Source organism: Rhincodon typus, chromosome 2 (genome assembly GCF_021869965.1).
Source record: "Rhincodon typus isolate 14 chromosome 2, sRhiTyp1.1, whole genome shotgun sequence".
In the NCBI taxonomy this organism is placed as follows: Eukaryota; Metazoa; Chordata; class Chondrichthyes; order Orectolobiformes; family Rhincodontidae; genus Rhincodon; species Rhincodon typus.
In genome coordinates, this window is record NC_063333.1 from 35296544 (window position 1) to 35313478 (window position 16935).

Genomic DNA, 16935 nt, shown 5'->3' on the forward strand with positions numbered 1-16935 from the left:
TAAAAGTTCTGGGGAAGGGAAGTGGGGAATTAGGATTAAGCTGCATGCCTCCAGTTCAAGATATGGCGTTGACATAAACATGATGGTTGATTTGGTTTTTTGCACTGTAATTTTTAAATTCTATTCACCAAAGACACGTAGCACTTTGCAATATAACTGATGGAATATGTAATTCTTCTGAATTCTCTTGTGGCTTTACACTGTTCACATCAGAAAGAATGGCCTGAGTGGGTAACAGCTTTACAGAGTACTTTGTTTTAAACCCTTATTAATTGTTCATCCTTCTGCCTTTTTTAATCTGATGGCAAGCAGGCATATGATACTTAAGCAAAACCATATTTGGGGCTAAAATAAATTTGCCTAACTAACAGATATTTGTGTCCTCTGCTTTGTGCATATTGGACTGGAGCATGCAGGTGATGTGCAATCTACAAAACTCAAACAATTTCACTTGGGTTACCTTTTGAAGTTTCTGAAGATTAGGTAGCATGACAAAGTACCAACTTGTAGCAACACCTGAGTTGTCGGGCTGAAAAATCCACACCATATTAATAATTAGAAACTGGTCAGGCTAGTTGCATGAGGCTGGAATGCTCAACATTTGCTTACCAAAGCCAATTTTCTAAAGACCATTTGGGTGTGGTATGCTCTTATGGATGTCAAAGAAGTTGCTACAAGGACGGTCTAGAGACTTCACACGGGAGCTTTATCCATTTGCGAGTTCGGCAATAAGCTCATTTAGGATTGCATCCGATGTAACTGAATACAAATCACTGCAGCTGACTTGAAATCTAGTGTATGTTGAAGAGGAAATTCTGAGCCAGCTACTCATCCAAAACTCATTCGATGCAAGAGCTTGTGCTACTTACAGCAGAATGGCCTTAGCAGTCAGCTATGTTCAGAACAGTCATATTGGACTTGATGTTAGCTGCCAGACCTGTCAATTTTCTCTGGTATTGCTTTTACCCCAGAGCATGGTATTCTTTAGCCTCTACTTCAGAGAATTAATAATTTTGTCCTGTGTTCTAGGCAATTGAATATGTCTACCTGTTAATTTTGCATTCAGTAGCAGGAATTTTTTTAATTTATCTTGTAACAGCTCATTTTGGTTGTAAACCAATGTCCATCATTGCTTTGACTAATTCACATTTTAAGGATTAAAAAACAAAAAATAGAAGTTGCTGGAAGCTTAGCAGGTCTGGCAGCATTTGAGAAGGAAAGAAGGGTCACCAGACCCTAAGTGTTCACTCTGCATTTTTTTCTTCACAGGTTCTGCCAGACCTGCTGAGCTTTCAGCAACTTGTTTTTATTCCTGATTTACACCATCTGCAGTTCTTTGTTATTTCACAGTTAAGGGTTGTTTTGTATTCTGATAACAGCCTTTAACTATAATCAAGCTGTCCTAATTGATACATTTTCTATTTGTTTTAAGATTTGTGTATTTGTTTTTATTCTTCCTGTGCTTTCTTCAACAGTTGTGGCAATATATGACTATTCGAAGGATAAAGATGATGAGTTGTCCTTCATGGAGGGTTCAATCATTTATGTGATAAAGAAGAATGATGATGGCTGGTATGAAGGGGTCATCAATGGAATTACTGGTCTGTTTCCTGGAAATTATGTGGAACCTATCATGCACTATACAGATTGAAGCAAAGAAGTGGCATTTTCAAGCTTTCTTTATTCCTTGGCCAGTTCAAGAATTTTGGGGGGGGGGGAATTGATTTGGAGGTTTTTCAAGGGTGCCATTACTTTTCAGTTTAAAGTGGAAACTGACACTGAATTAGACTGAAAATTCAACAATGTTCAAACTGGGACAATAAGGTGAAAATGCAAGTGCTGGTCAAATTTTCTTAAGACATGGTCATTCCTAAAATACTAGTGCTTGTTGATAGCATGCATAAAAGTACACAAACTTCTGTATTGTAGTCAATTCATTTTTAACCTAAAATGCTTCCAATATGTTGTAATTTTTCAGTTAATCTGTGAGCACTCTAATTGTAATCATGAACTGTCACATGAGTCTATAAAAACATTTGTGGATGAGGCTTGGGTGTCTTCTAATCGAAGTACATGTTATTGATTTGTACTCAACAGGTTAAACATTTGATATGGATAAAATTTAAATAATGGGGAAAATCATCTGTAGTCAAAGTGAACCAAAGTGGAGTTTGTTGTCAGTTCATTTGTACAGTGGAAATTGTCTGGATCATTGGCTTTGTATAGTCCTGGTAAATTTTACTCAATTTACTAACCTCTTAGAATGTTAACCATTTAACATCTTATTAGCTATGTTCTAAACTAGATACAGGCAATTCTACTGTACAAAGTCAGTTTCTAGGACAGATTTACTTCCAACACATCATGTGCCTCAGGTCTGATCAACTATGCTTTGCTATTTGCTTTGGAAGACGAAAGTATAATTTGTTTCAAGGGGTTATTACTAAATTCTTTAAATGCATTTTAAAGCTAGTTTTTGGCCCTAATCATAAAAATCAGTGTTCAGCTGTGTTTCTCCTATGTTCTGTTAATTGTTCTTTGCAATTTTTCATGCTTCAAGTGTTGAAGCTAATAAGAAACCAAGAATTTTTTGTAAATTAATTTACTATCAAATTAGAGGGGGAAAAAGGGCACATTATGCCCTGTTACTAAAGGGGATAAGGATGGCAATAGAGCAGTTGTCCTTTTTTTTTGAGAAGTGCTAAAATTTCTTGCACCAGTTTTCTAATCTTATTCTAGAAGCAGTGCTCTAGTCTCATTTAGCAAAGTTATGTACAAATAAAATTAGTTAAATTTATTTGCTTTAATAAAATGTCCACTCTTGATAGGACATTGTGGGGGCCAATCCTTACGTAATCTGAGGTTTTCTTATTAACTTCTGCCTTATGATTCTAAGAAGCTTTAACATTGTGAACTTTCATTCTCTTCAACCTTTAAAACTGAAAATGCATTCCTTTAATTTGTATATAACCTGTTACAATTGTATGTACAGCCTTTTATAATAAATCATTCTCAATATATAAAATTTTCACACAGGCACTAATCAAGATTTTTTGCAAACAGTTATAGTGGTCATAAGGCCAAAGTATGGGTCAGAATCATTAAAGACAAAGGCCCCAATATATTATCTTAAGCTTTATGTACATGGTTAGTCCAAAATGTAAACAATTCCCACTGATTTCCTGGCTAACTTGGAATTCTTGATGCAGGTTCAACATGTGTTTTCAGTCTCAAAAAAGGAGTGAGAACTTGACTCTCACTTGTTCCGCGTTAGTACAATTTCTGCAAGTTGAATCAAGGCATCTCTTTCTGGTGAAGGACGCAGTAGAGAAATCTGTCGAACAGCTTCTTGACAATATTGATGAGCAAGATAACATGTTTGCTGAACACCATCACTCTAAACAAACACAATCAATTTTAGTAGTAGTCAAATTGACCTACCAGATTTTTTTAGTTAAGTAACACAGCTTGACAATTTCCAATTTGTATACAATAAAGTTAACTTTACTTTATCCTGTAGCTAAATTTAAAAGGAATCTATTTAAGTTCTAATGTTAAACTTAGACATCCTATTCAGTTTTTGACTGGCTAAAGATAAACTTTAAACAGAGTCCCATCTGGAAATTGCAGAACTGAACTTTAAGTCTGGTAACATAACAGACAATCACCAAAAGTAATCGGCTTTGTTTGAAGGTGGTGGTAGTGTCATCAGACTTAATTCTGAGGACAAGGATTTAACTTCAAATGACAATGAATTAAAAGCTAGGCTAATAATGACTACATAGTCATGGTTGACTAAATGCCCTTGGGTGAGGAACCATTCTGTTGTCAGCTGGTTTTGTTGACATGTGCCTTCAGACATTACACTTTGGTTGACTTTCAACTGTTCTGTGATTATGGCTCATAGCCACTCAGCTGTATCAAACTACTACAAAGTTTAAAAACCGGAATTCAAAGTTAATGGGCCAAGAAACTACAATAAGTGGCCTGTAGACTTTTATCATCACTAACATATGGAAGTTTGTGCTAAAATTGGGAGAGTTGTCCCACAAACTAATCAAGCACTGTTTGATAGTCTGTATAGTATGATTGTCCCAGATACAAGTGGCAGCACTGTGCAATACAGTGGAGTTGATTGGGACCCTTCAATTTTGATTATCATGAGATTTCAAGCATAGGAAGGGAAACATCAAATCACCCCTTCAGCTGAACTGAATTAGTACTCAACACCAACTGGAAGCAGCAGTGAAGCTGACAAGAGTGTAATGACAGTCCCAATCAATGTCCATCACCAAGTGTTGCTCAGTTGCATGAATGACAGTCAAAGGACATAACTGCCAGACTGGGACTGAATCAGGTTGCAAAAACCAATTTAACCATCTCACTAATCTAATTTTGGATAGCAGTGATAGGTGTGACTGCTCTACCACCCTTTTATGTTAAGACAAGGATTATCTTTGACATGTACCATTGCTATAGTAAATAGATGAGTTTGAATAAATCTAGCAACTCAACTGGACACCTGAGGATTATGGCCATCAGCACTGTTCAATAGTAACCTCGTGTCTGGTTATATTCTCTCCTATTATCATGAAGGAATAAAATTAACTGTGGTTCAAAGTAAAAGCAGAAGGGAACAGCAGGTTACGTGAAGCTGTGGTGGATACTAGTTAGGCTAGGGTATTACAGTTATACAACCAAGACACACTCAGAATATACTGGAAAGAAACTGATGTATGACAACATCAAACCATCATATCATTTCAGCGTTCAGTACATATACTTTGTTACTTATAACCAATTCTGGCACCATCCTCAAGGGAAATGTTGAAAGCTGGGATGAGATGCTGAGAAAGTTTAAACAGGCACTTTAAAATTTTAGTAACTATGTGATGCATAGTTGTAAACAACTCAGTGCTTGTGACGTTCTGTATTAAATCATGACTCTTTGTAGAAATCCCAAACATGCAATGGTTTTTCTTCCTTCTACCTGAAGTGTTCATGCTGTATTTTCATTTGTTTATACTGTTACATGACAAATCCCAGTATACATATACACACAATATTTTTGTGCTTTATTCCTTCCTCACCTGTTGTACATATTGCCATGCTTGATCTACATCACCATCCACATTGAAGCGTCTCATTATTAGAGTATGTAATTGAGGAAACTTGGGGGGGAAAAAAGTGCAACATTTAAGTGTTTTCTTATTCACAGTTATTGGCAATAGTGCATTATAAACATGCAAAATGTACATATTTGTTCATTTCCTTAAATTGCACTACAGCACTGAACTCTAGCATTACCTGATTGGCCCTGGTAAGTAGTGTTGCTACGATAGCAGATGCAGAGTACTGAATTTTTGAAGAATGACAGTTTGCACAAGTTATGGGAGACTTTCAGAACTGCTGTAATTTCACCAGTAGCTTAGAAACACTGCTATGATACAGCAAGTCTTCAATACCTGTTGCAACAATACTTCAGTCACCACATTAGATCCACTCCCTAGCTTGAAATATGTTCATGAGGTTGAGGCTTGCTGATTAACCAAGGTTAGTTGTGCATCGTTATGCTGAACATAAATCACAGGTCAAATTCCTGAAAGCAGAAAATCTAGATGTGATCTTCAGTCAATGTGTTTTGACCCAAGGTATGAATATGATTTTGTTCAGTAGAGTTTAGTGATTCTAATTGTGCACACCAAGCCTGCAAAAGGGAGATTCTTAACATCAAAATCAGAGAAAATCATTCTGTTGCACTTTGGCTGATCTGCACATTAACTCCATTATTCATCTGCATCCATGAGGGTTTAATCAATCAGGATAGAGTCCATAACCTCCCTTGCCCGGAATAAATCAGCTGCCGTTTCCTTAGCCAGATCAGAGATAATGGAGTAATCCTCATAACACCAATACATTCATGACCATTTGGAAATACACCAAGAAAAAAAAACTTTGATACTAGCAAAAAGATTATAAAGAAAATAATTTAAAGTGTTGCTATATCCTTGTCCAGTCTCCCTCTGCCCCTTTTTACCATTGTCTACATTTGATCTTGCAAATGTGCACATTGGTTGAATGACCTCCAATGTTTTTTAAAAACAAAAGTCTGGCTGCAAAGGATGAAGTCTATTTAGCATTCAGTGCTCACTATCTTAACCTCTTTCATGAGATGCATCACTAGCTAGGCCAGCATTTGTTGCCCGATTCCAACAGCCCTCAAGGTGAGCAGCCTTCTTGAAGCAATTCATTCCATAAGTGTACACCATGGTGATGGTAAGAAGGGGGTTCCAGGGTTTTGACCCACTGACAGTGAAGGCACATAATTCCAAGTCAGGATGCTGTGTGCCTTGAAGGGGGAAAATACAATTTGCTGCTTGTCCTAGGTGGTAGAAGCTACGGTTTTGGAAACTCCTTTCAAAAGAAGTTTGATATTTTGAATGTGGTGCATCTTGTAAATGGAATTCAGTGCTGCACTGTCAGTGGTATTGGGTGGGGTGCTTAGACTCAATAATATAAAAACAGAAGATGCTAGAGAAACTCAGGATGTTTGGCAGAATCTGGGTAAGAGGAAAGAACAGTTGCTGTTTTGAATTCATTGTGCATAAATGTAGCTGGTGGACAAGTTTTGGGAAGTTGTATGATGAGTTACTTGCTGCAGAATTCCCAGCTGCTGTTCTTGTAGCCATCATAGTTGGTCCAGCTTATTTGCCAGTGAATGGTAAAGACTGCCTCTAGGGTCAACTGGGCCAGACATATTGTCATCTTAGGCAAATAATAACCACTGATTTCAACAGCAGCTAAGTCAGTAGCAGGTGGTACATTGTTTAATTTTTTTTAAACTTTCCTGTAGTAGCTTGCATACAGTGGAGTGACTTGCAAGGCCATTTGCAAGTTAACTGTACTTCTAAAATCTGGTATCATATGTTGAACATAGAAAATCAGCCATGATCATGGCATTCAAGAGGGCATGAGAAGATTACTTACATGGAAACAATGTGGAAAGGTATGAAGAAATAGGATAACTATGCCAATTCACAACACTTATTTGAAAAGCCAGTGTGGATACAATGGTTGAATGCCTTGCTTGCAGGAGATGGGGGAAGATGTTAAGAGTATTTTGCATCAGTGTTTACTGTTGAGAAGGATATAGAAGATGGAGAACATGGGGAAATAAATAGCAGCATCTTGAAAAACGTCCATCTTACAGAGGTGGTGGTGCTAGATGTCTTAAAATGTATATAGGTGGTTAAAGACCTGAGACCTGATCAAATATACCATAGAACTCTGGAAAGCCAGGAAAGTGATTGCTGGGGCCCTTGCTGAGATATTCACGTCAACGATAGCTGCAACTGATTTGGTGGCAGACTGGAGGTTGGCTAACATGGTACCATTATTTCAGAAAGGTGATAAGGAAAATCCAAGGAACTACAGCCCGGTGAGTCAGACGTAAGTGGTAGGCAAGTTGTTTGAGGGAATCCCAAGGGACAGGTTCACATGTATTTGGAAAGGCAAGGACTGATTTAGGGATAGTCAGCATGGTTTTCTGTGTGGGAAATCGTCTCTCACTACCTTGACTTTTTTTGAAGAAGAGGATTAATGAACACAGAGCAGTGGATGTGATCTATATAGATTTCAGCAAGGCGTTCATCAAGGCTCCACATGATAGACTGGTTAGCAAGGTTAGATCACATGGAATACAGGGAGAGCTAGCTGGCTTGAAGATAGAGGATGGTGGTGAAGGGTTTATATACTTCAGAGGTGTGACCAGCAGTGTGCCACAAGGATCTGTGCTGGATCAAAGCTTTTAGGCATTTATAAGTGATTTGGATGTGAACATAAGAGGTATGATTAGTAAGTTTGCAGGTGACACCAAAATTGGTGTATTGGACAAATTACCTCAGAGTACAATGAGACCTTGATCAGATGGAGTTTTAGATAAATGTGAGGTGCTGCATTTTGGAAGTAGAGTTGCAGGTAGACAGTTGTGAAGGCAGCATTTGGTATGCTTGCTTTTATTGGCCAGTGCATTGAGTATAGAAGAGAGATAAACAAGGTGTAGAGCTGGATGAACACAGCAGGCCAAGTAGCATCAGAGGAACAGGAAGGCTGACGTTTTGGGCCTAGAAGTTGGGAGGTCATGTTTTGGCTTACAGGGAATTAGGAAGGCCACATTTGGCATAGTGTGCAGTTTTGGTCTCCCTACTATAGGAAGGATGTTGTGCAACCTGAAAGGGTTCTGAAAAGATTTACAAGGATGTTGCCGGGGTTGGAGGGTTTGAGCTATAGAGAGGGCGAATAGGCTGGGGCTATTTTTCCTGAGGTTTATAAAATCATGAGGGGCATGGAGAGGGTGACTAGCCAACTTCTTTTCGTTGGGTTGGGCAAGTCCAATACTAGATGGCGTGGGTTTAGGTGGGGGGGTGGGGGGGGGGAGGGGGGATTTGAAAAGGGAGTCAAGGTGCAACTTTTTCACAGAGCCTGGCGTACGCATGGAATTAAAGTTGTCCGAGGAAGTGGGAGGCTGGTACAATTACAATATTTAAAAAGCATCTGGATGCATAAGTGAATAGGAAGGGTTTAGAGGGATATGGACCAAATGCTGGCGCATGGAACCAGGTTAATTTAGGATATCTGGTTGGTATGGACAAGTTGGACCGAAGGGTCCGTTTCCATGCTGTACAGCTCTGACTCTGCACCACAACAGTGCTGTGGTGCAGAGATACTGAATGACAGAGCTAGCTTTTTTTAAGTTTGAATTCCATTAGCTGCCATGGTGGGATTTGAACCCAATATCCGAGAGTATTGACTGGAGTCTGGTCCAATGACTTTACTGTTATCTACTGCCTTTTCCTGACTAAGGCTAAAATTTCCATCACTAATTTTATTTAGCCATGGTTTCATAGCCATGTGATTTGCATTTTGGATGCTTAAAACCAAATTATTAGCCCTACCATCTTCTGTTCATCTTAACTGGTTTTCAATAGCAGCTATTATGTTGCAAAATGTTAACAATCACATGGCAACCATCATTCAACTGGTAGCACTTGGGAGTTTAATCCCATTCCAGGACTTGAGCATATGAACTAAATCAGCTACTCTACAATATGATGTATTGTTACAGAGGTGCAATAAGCCAGGTCCCATTCGTCTTCTAATGTGAATATAAAAGAATCATTAATGCTGACTTGCAGATGAGCCAGGGAATTAACCCTGGTGTCCAGGACTCTATATATCCTTCATTTAATGCCACTGCAATTGCATTGAATAAACAGTACAACAGTGACTGCAATTCAAGAAGAAAAAGTACTTAATTGGCTGAAGATTTTTTTAAAATATCTTCAGATCCTGAGATTCTACCTAAAGCACTCCATACATCATCTTTAACATTCACTCTCTCCACTACTGTAGTGCAGCAGTGTGTACCATCTAAAAGATGCACTGCACTAACTTAAGCCTCCTTCAAGTGCACCTTCAACTTGTAACCTCCACCACCATAAGGGCAACAAACGTATAGGAATGCCACCATTTACAAGTTCACCCCCAAGCCACATGTCATCCTCTCTTGGAACTACAGTTGCGGTTTCTTCATTGTCACAGGGTTAAATTCTTGAAACTCCCTTCTTAACAGAATTGTGGGCGTACATCAGTTATGTGGACTGTAGTGGTTCAAAAAAGGCAGCTCACCACCAAGGACAGTAAGTGCTGACCAATAGCACCCACATCCTGTGAACAGAGTTTTAAAAATGGCAAGACCTTCTATGTCACAGTTTACCAATGATTCATGTCAGATTCAGTAATGGTTTAACTCGTTACATTGTTGTGAAACAAAATTGCAGAAAATATTTGTTGCAATTTTTTTTCATAAAACAATTTCATAATCCCAGGCTTTATTCTCCAGAATGAAGCAAGTTTTAAAACTGTGTCTCTACAACAGTTAACTGTTTCCACAAAAAAAAATCTAATAAAGCAATTTTATTTATATGTACGTTCATGTTACCTTTTGGCAAGCAAACAATACTGGGCCTGTTGCCAATCCAAGCTTAAGGTCAGCAGCAGCAGGTTTTCCTAACTGATTAGCACAGGAGGTGAAGTCCAACACATCATCTACCAACTGAAACAAATAAGTTTTAAGAAATGGACACTACAACAGGGTATCTTGTTCCAGGAAAGTCACAATGCGTTGAACATAGTCTTTACAGTACCTGAAAAGCTATCCCGATATTTCTTCCATATTGGTATGCAATTTCCTGGACGTCTGGATCACAATTACCAAGAATGGAAACCTTTATTTCAAAAAAAAAAAAAAAAACAAACTTACTTGATTTGTTCTTGATAAAGCCAAGAATTTTCAGATCCAGATCTGTTTTTAATGATTTCACTCAAGCAACCAAACTGTCAATTCAAATGTCATAAATTTGATCTGCTTTGCCCACCTATTTTAGGTGCAATCATCTCTCATGAGGTCTGCAGGCTGAAACATTTTTTATCTCCAGTATACTGTAAAATATTTTAATAGTTTAAAAATCATAGACCGTAAGAGAAATGGCAATAGGCATAGGCTGTTCAGCCCCTCTTATCTGCTCAACAGGTTCGTGGCTGATCTGAACCCCCTCATGTCCACTTCCCTGCCTTTTCCCCATAACCCTCTATTCTCAGACCAATTCAATTCCTAATCTAGGTTGACTTAATGGATGCAAGCCAGAGCTGCATTTGTGTTTGTACCATTGGTCCAGAACTTTGGACGTCCAAATCAGTTTTTTCATTAAGTTCATGAGGTTCAGGCTCAGCTATGAATAACTACAGTCATTGGCCACTTCAGAAAGGTACTAGAGATTTAATATAACCTGTGGATTTGTTCAGGATACTACCTTAAATGGGAGGGACAACAGAGAAGTTTAAAAGGAAGTATATTAAGTAAAAATACTAAGTAAATATATTTCAAAACTCAATCCCTGTTATAATCTTTAAAATATCTTTAATACTTTAGGTCAGACAAAGCAACAGTGTAGCTTTAATATAAAAATCAATTCCTGAATATTTGCATTAAGTATTTTAAAATACACTTCTGAACCAATTAATTGTAGCTATTAGGCTACAAATTTCTCTCAAGTGATGCATGTAATAAGGCATATTTTATATCACAAAATGTATTTTATATTCCACCATAATTTGTCAGGCTATAATTCCAATTGCTTTAAGAACGTACATACTGCTTTACAACTGTTTGCTATGAGGCTTGCAGTCTTCTTGAATGTTTTCTCAAGGTAATGCCCAAATCTTTCATTCTCATTTTCTTTGGAACCCAGCTGCATAAATTCCCCTAAACAGGAAAGTAAAGGTTTAATTCACAAAGCATCAACCATTAAGACTGTTTAATGCCTTCAAATTAATTTTAAACTAACCTCGCACCAAGTCTTCAATTGCTTGAGTAAAAACGGATACTACAGTGTTGTTACCAAGACGAGCAAGGGCCACGGAGGCTGCAGAGAGAACAAAGTCTCCAGCCAAAATAGCCTGCAATGAAAATTCACTGAATGATGCACAATAGAAGCAGGGATAAAACAGTTCATGTGTATGCAACAACTTTATTTATTGATAGTTTCCTGAGTCAGGGCGGCACACAAAACTGTTTCCCAGGGCAGTGTTTTCAGTAAGTAGTTTTTGTTTTGCATTCCCATTAATGTATTGAGTAAATACTGTAACTTATGCTGTCCTATACCAAGTAGGAAAGAAAAATTACATTTTCCTTTTGCCCACTTCTTTACTCCATTTCGTTTTCTCCATCTACTTTGATATTGAATTTATTCACCTTGAATTTAGTCTCATTCAGTTGTTCCTAGTTATTTCTCTACTATTCAAATTTCATTGGCGAAAGAGACACATTGTTTGTCCCATTGAATACAAAGGGTTTTATTTTATTCATTTCTGGGATGTGCCTCTTGCTGGCTAGCCCAGCATTCACTGAACATCCTTGTTTACTCTTGGGAGAGGGCTGATGAGCCACTTGAACCACTGCAGTCAGTGGAGATTAGTGCTGTCAGAAGAGCTTCTAGATCTTGATGCAGAGTTGGAGGCAATGACAGAATTACAATGTAGTTCCAAGTGAGAATGGTGTGGAAGAGAGAAGGGAACCTGAAGCTAGAGGTGCTCCCATCTATGTGCTGCCATCTATGTGCTGCCTTTGTCCTGGGTGGTAGAGGTCATGGGTTTGGAGAGTGTAGTTGTCGTCCTTATACCAGTTCACACTGTGTGCATAAAATGTTAAAACCCAGGTATTTAAAAACAAATCTCACTAAGGCAAGCAATGAGGTGCTCCTATAAAATCTGCATATTTTAAAATAGCTTAGCCAGAAACATGTCAAGAGAGCACAACACGAATAGTTTTACCAACTACATTTTACTTCCTAAAACAAAAATCACTATATACTATTTCTATTACAAAAAAGTAGTTTTCCTGTTTCCTTCCTCCATCTTCCTCAAAAGCTTTTGATACCTCATAATGCAAGTCATATCTGCTGAACCAGAAGTTACCATTTTTTTTCCTTCATTCATGGGATGAGGGCAGCGCTGGCTAGGCAGCATTTATTGCCCATCCCTAATTGTCCAGAGTCAACCATATTGCTGTGGGTCTAGAGTCACATGTAGGCCAGACCAGGTAAGGATGGCAGCTTCCTTCCCTAAAAGGAATTAGTGAAGGATATTCCGACAATTGACTAATGGATTCATGGTCATCATTAGATTCTAATTCCAGATATTTATTGAATTCAAATTCCACCATCTGCTGTGGTTGGATTTGAACCTAGGTCCCCAGAATGTTATCTGGGTCTCTGGATCAACAGTCCAGCGATAATACCACGAGGCCATTGCCTCCCCATTTAATTGGGAATAATACTAATAGATTGACAGCAAAGGAGACCACAGCAAGTGCTGAATATATTAAATATTCACTATTAACAATTCTAGTAGACAAAGGGATTGCATACTAAGGAAAGTAGACATTAAAATCAGGGATGGGGGTACCCAGCAAATTAGAGTTATATAAAATAATGGCAACAAAGAAAGTTTTGACACTAAAGAGTGAAAGAAAAAGGATCAGAGGAAATAGGTGAGAACATTACTGTTGTTCTATTTATAATCTTCCACAAATTCTTTATTCCACTACCATCGCCGTGGATGAGAGAATTGTGTAAAAACCACTTTTTAAAAAGTAGCACAAGGGGAAACTATAAAATTAGGTCAGCTAGCTTAACATCGCTTGTCAGGAAGTCACTAGAATCAATACACAAGGCGACGAAACACCTTCAGAATTTTTAGCTGAACGGAATGCTTACGTGGATGTGCAAGATAGATTACGTCCAATATGGCTGAGGTTTTTGACGTAGTGACTAATATAAATTAATGTTTTAAATCATATGTAATGAACTTCCAGAAGTCATTTGATGGAAGTCCCTTAGGTAAAGTTGAAGCACATAGAATGGAGGCAGATTATTGACCTGGTTAGTAAATTGATTGACGGTTAAGGAATAGATGAAGTATATGGGCAGGTACTCCAATGGACGGGTTATGACTTGTGATGCCTCGCAAAGACTCAACCAAATCATTATACTTGTTAATCACTTGAGACCATGAGACAGGAAGCTGCACAACCATGTTTTCCAGGGTAGAAAGACAAGTTGAATTGCATGCAGTACTGATGGACAGAGTTGCAGAGGTATGAATAGATTAAGTGAATGATCAAAACCTGATAATTGACTTCAACGCAGGCAAGTGTCAGGCTATTGACCTGGGAACAAAAATAAAGGCACTTCTTAAAATGGTAAAAAGTTAGAACCACTGCCAGTCTCTTATCAATTTTAAGAGATGCACCATAGAAAGCATCCTATTCCAGATGCACCACAACTTGGTATGGCAACTGCTGTGCCCAAGACCCTAGGAAATTAAGAGTTGTGAATGCAGCCCAGTCCATCATGCAAACCAGCTTTCTTTCCACTGACTCCATCTACAGTTCCCACTGCCTCAGGAAAGCAGCCAACATAATCAAAGACCCCTCCCACCTTGGTTATATTCTCTTCCATTGGGCAGAAGATGCAAAAAAGTTTGAAAACACATGAAACAGATTCAAGAACAGCTTCTTCCCTACTGTTACCAGACCTATAAATGGACCTCTCATATTAAGATCTTTATCTGTACCTTCTCTGTAGCTGTAATACTATATTCTGTGCTCTGTTGTATTACCCTGATGTACTTAGGTAAGGCATGATTTACTTGGATAGCATGCAAAACAATACTTTTTCACTCGCAGTACATGTGACAATAATAAATCATATCAAAGTCCACCAAAGAATGCTGACCTTTCTATCTAGCCAGAAGCCACATGACACCAGGTTACAGTCCAACAGTTTATTTGAAATCACAAGCTTTCAGAGTGCTGTTCCTTCATCAGGGTGAAGCAGAGGGAAGCACACGGACACAAATTTTATGGGCATAGAGATGATAGCAAGATAATTCCAGGTAATTAAGAGTGTCAAAAGATAAGTACAAATAGTGTGAGTAGATTGTCAACAGGCTGAATAACAAGTCTGTATAGAGGATCAGAATACAAAGAAGTAGTAGAAGTGACTGATAACTAAAGCATTGGATGGACCACACCAGAGTACAAAGACCAGATTTGGGTACCATGCCTTATACCAGCACACGGAGAATAGCATGGTTTTTCAACACTTTCCAGAATCTTCAAAGAGTTAAATTAAAAGAAATTAAAATAACTTTATAAATTCCAAGGAATCCAATTTAAAGGCTGAGTCAATTAAGATATCACGGGAATATGTCAGGTAGATAGAAATTACTTCTGCTGGTTCAGTCTAGGACTATGAACCAATTCTTCATGAGCAAAGCAGTCACACTCACCTTTCTCTCTCCCCAGATTTTATTTACAGTAATTTTACCCCGTCGAGTATCTGACCCATCAATAACGTCATCATGCACAAGGCTAGCAGTGTGGATCATCTCGACGATCATGCCTATTGAATGCTGGCTACTCAACAACTCCCTAGACAATGATGGAAAAGAAAAGAAATCATTAACTGTGATATAACCCTTATAGAAACAACATACAGGATCTGGTTCATCGAAACGTACACTTTCTGGGAAGATGACACTTATTAAAACAAAGTCTGCACTTTACCATTCAATCAATACAGTACCAGTAAAACTACTCAGTTTTTGTTTTGTTAGGACTTAAGTATTCAGTAGTTCAAAATAGCTCAAAAAATCAAAGACTTGGAAAAATTAAAACATGTTTAGCAAGATACTACAGCTAAACTACTTTCTAATAGGAATTTTGGGGAACTCAACAGGTCTGGCAGCATCTGTGGAAAGAAGCAGAGTTAAATTTCAAGTCCAGTGACTCTTCTTCAGAATAGTTCTGATCTCACTGAATGGTGGAACAGGCTCGAGGGGCTAAACAGCCTACTCCTAAGTAACCATTGTGTTGTATACTTCTTTTCAGAATTCTTCAAAAATACTCGTCACACTTTTTAAAAAAAAAAAAAAAACTTGTTAAAGATAGTAGGAACTGCCGATGCTGGAGAATCTGAGATAACAAGGTGTAGAGCTGGATGAACACAGCAGGCCAAGCAGCATCACAGGAGCAGGAGAGCTGATGTTTCGGGTTTAGACCCTTCTTCAGAAAATCATTTTCTGAAGGGTCTAGACCCGAAACGTCAGCTCTCCTGCTCCTCTGATGCTGCTTGGCTTGCTGTGTTCATTCAGCTCTACACCTGGTTATCTTAAAAAAAAACTTGTGTATGTCAACAATTTGGTTAGCAGGACTTGCATCAATGATGTTACTGGCAACATGGCAACCTACCCACGCAAAAAACAGGAGTTATGATAAGCAATAGTGGCCTCACAGTGCCAGGGATCCGGTTTCAATTACCCACTCCTCAGGCGACTGTTTGTGTGGAGTTTGTATGTTCTCCTTGTGTCTGTTTGGGTTTCCTCCCACAGTCCAAAGATGTGCAGGTTAGATGGATTGGTCATGCTAAATTGCCCTAGTGTCCAGGGAATGTATAGGTTAGGTGGATTAGCCATGGCAAATGCACAGTTACAGGGATTTGTGGGGGGTGGCAGAGTGCCTCTTCAGATAGTCGGCGTGGACTTGCTGGGCCAAATGGCCCTTTTTCACACTAGGAATTCTATGATCAATTACACTGTGCTGTAAAATTGGCATTTCATAGTTTCAATTTTAGGATAACATTAATGCACGAGTGTCAATTAATTATTTTAATAAGAGAAAGAAACAATTTGATGAAATTTTTGGTCAAAGCAGAGAGATGAGGGTGTTTGGGAAAGATGGGCTAATACTTTGAGCTCACATTGGCTAGTTTGCAAGGTTGCCAGGGGAACGTTGAAAGAGCTTGGTATAAAATCTTCCAATTTTCCTTGTGTAGAAGAGGTGTCAGAGCAGTGAAGATTGACAAGTGTGACATTTGTTCCATCAAGGGTAACTTGATAATACTAGTAACCTTACACTGGTTAATTTAATAACCAGTGGTGCGATTTCAGAAACATTAATGGGGATATCAATAAGCATTTGGAAAGTTTTGATATCATTAAGGAGAGTGTCAGGATTGTAATGGAATTCTCCCAACTTGCCCGGATGAGTGCAGCTCCAGTAACATTAAAGCAGCTAGACATTATCCAGGACAAAGCAGCCCGCTTCATCAGCGCTACATCCACAATCATCTACTCCACCACTGATGCTCAGTAATGACAAGACATTCACCAAGACTCCTTAGACACCCACCTTCCAAGCCAACAACCACTTACATCACGACGGACAAGGGCAGCAGATAAATGAGAACATCATGACCTGCAAGTTCCCCTCCAAGCCTGTTGGGTCAAAATCCTCAAATTCTTTCCCTAAAGATA

The 16935-nt window shown here is 38.6% G+C and overlaps 2 protein-coding genes across 14 annotated transcripts in view; one reads left to right on the forward strand and one right to left on the reverse strand.

Moving 5' to 3' along the window:
- Positions 1–3031, forward strand: part of abi1a (abl-interactor 1a) — a 104604-nt gene extending 101573 nt beyond the window's left edge. For all 13 annotated transcript variants that reach the window (XM_020531233.2, XM_048611620.1, XM_048611578.1 and 10 more), the window contains one exon: positions 1476–3031. In XM_020531233.2, the coding sequence (XP_020386822.1) occupies positions 1476–1651 (176 nt within the window). In that variant the 3' untranslated portion in view covers positions 1652–3031. The remainder of the gene's footprint in view (positions 1–1475) is intronic.
- pdss1 (prenyl (decaprenyl) diphosphate synthase, subunit 1) lies at positions 1662–15051 on the reverse strand. The gene is made up of 7 exons (XM_020531236.2): positions 14911–15051; positions 11406–11517; positions 11214–11323; positions 10206–10286; positions 10001–10114; positions 5091–5171; positions 1662–3397 (listed from the first exon to the last, which is right to left on the reverse strand). Exons 1-7 carry the CDS (start codon positions 15019–15021, stop codon positions 3257–3259), a joined length of 750 nt encoding a protein of 249 aa, XP_020386825.2. The 5' UTR covers positions 15022–15051; the 3' UTR covers positions 1662–3256.
- Between the last annotated feature and the right edge of the window lie 1884 nt (positions 15052–16935).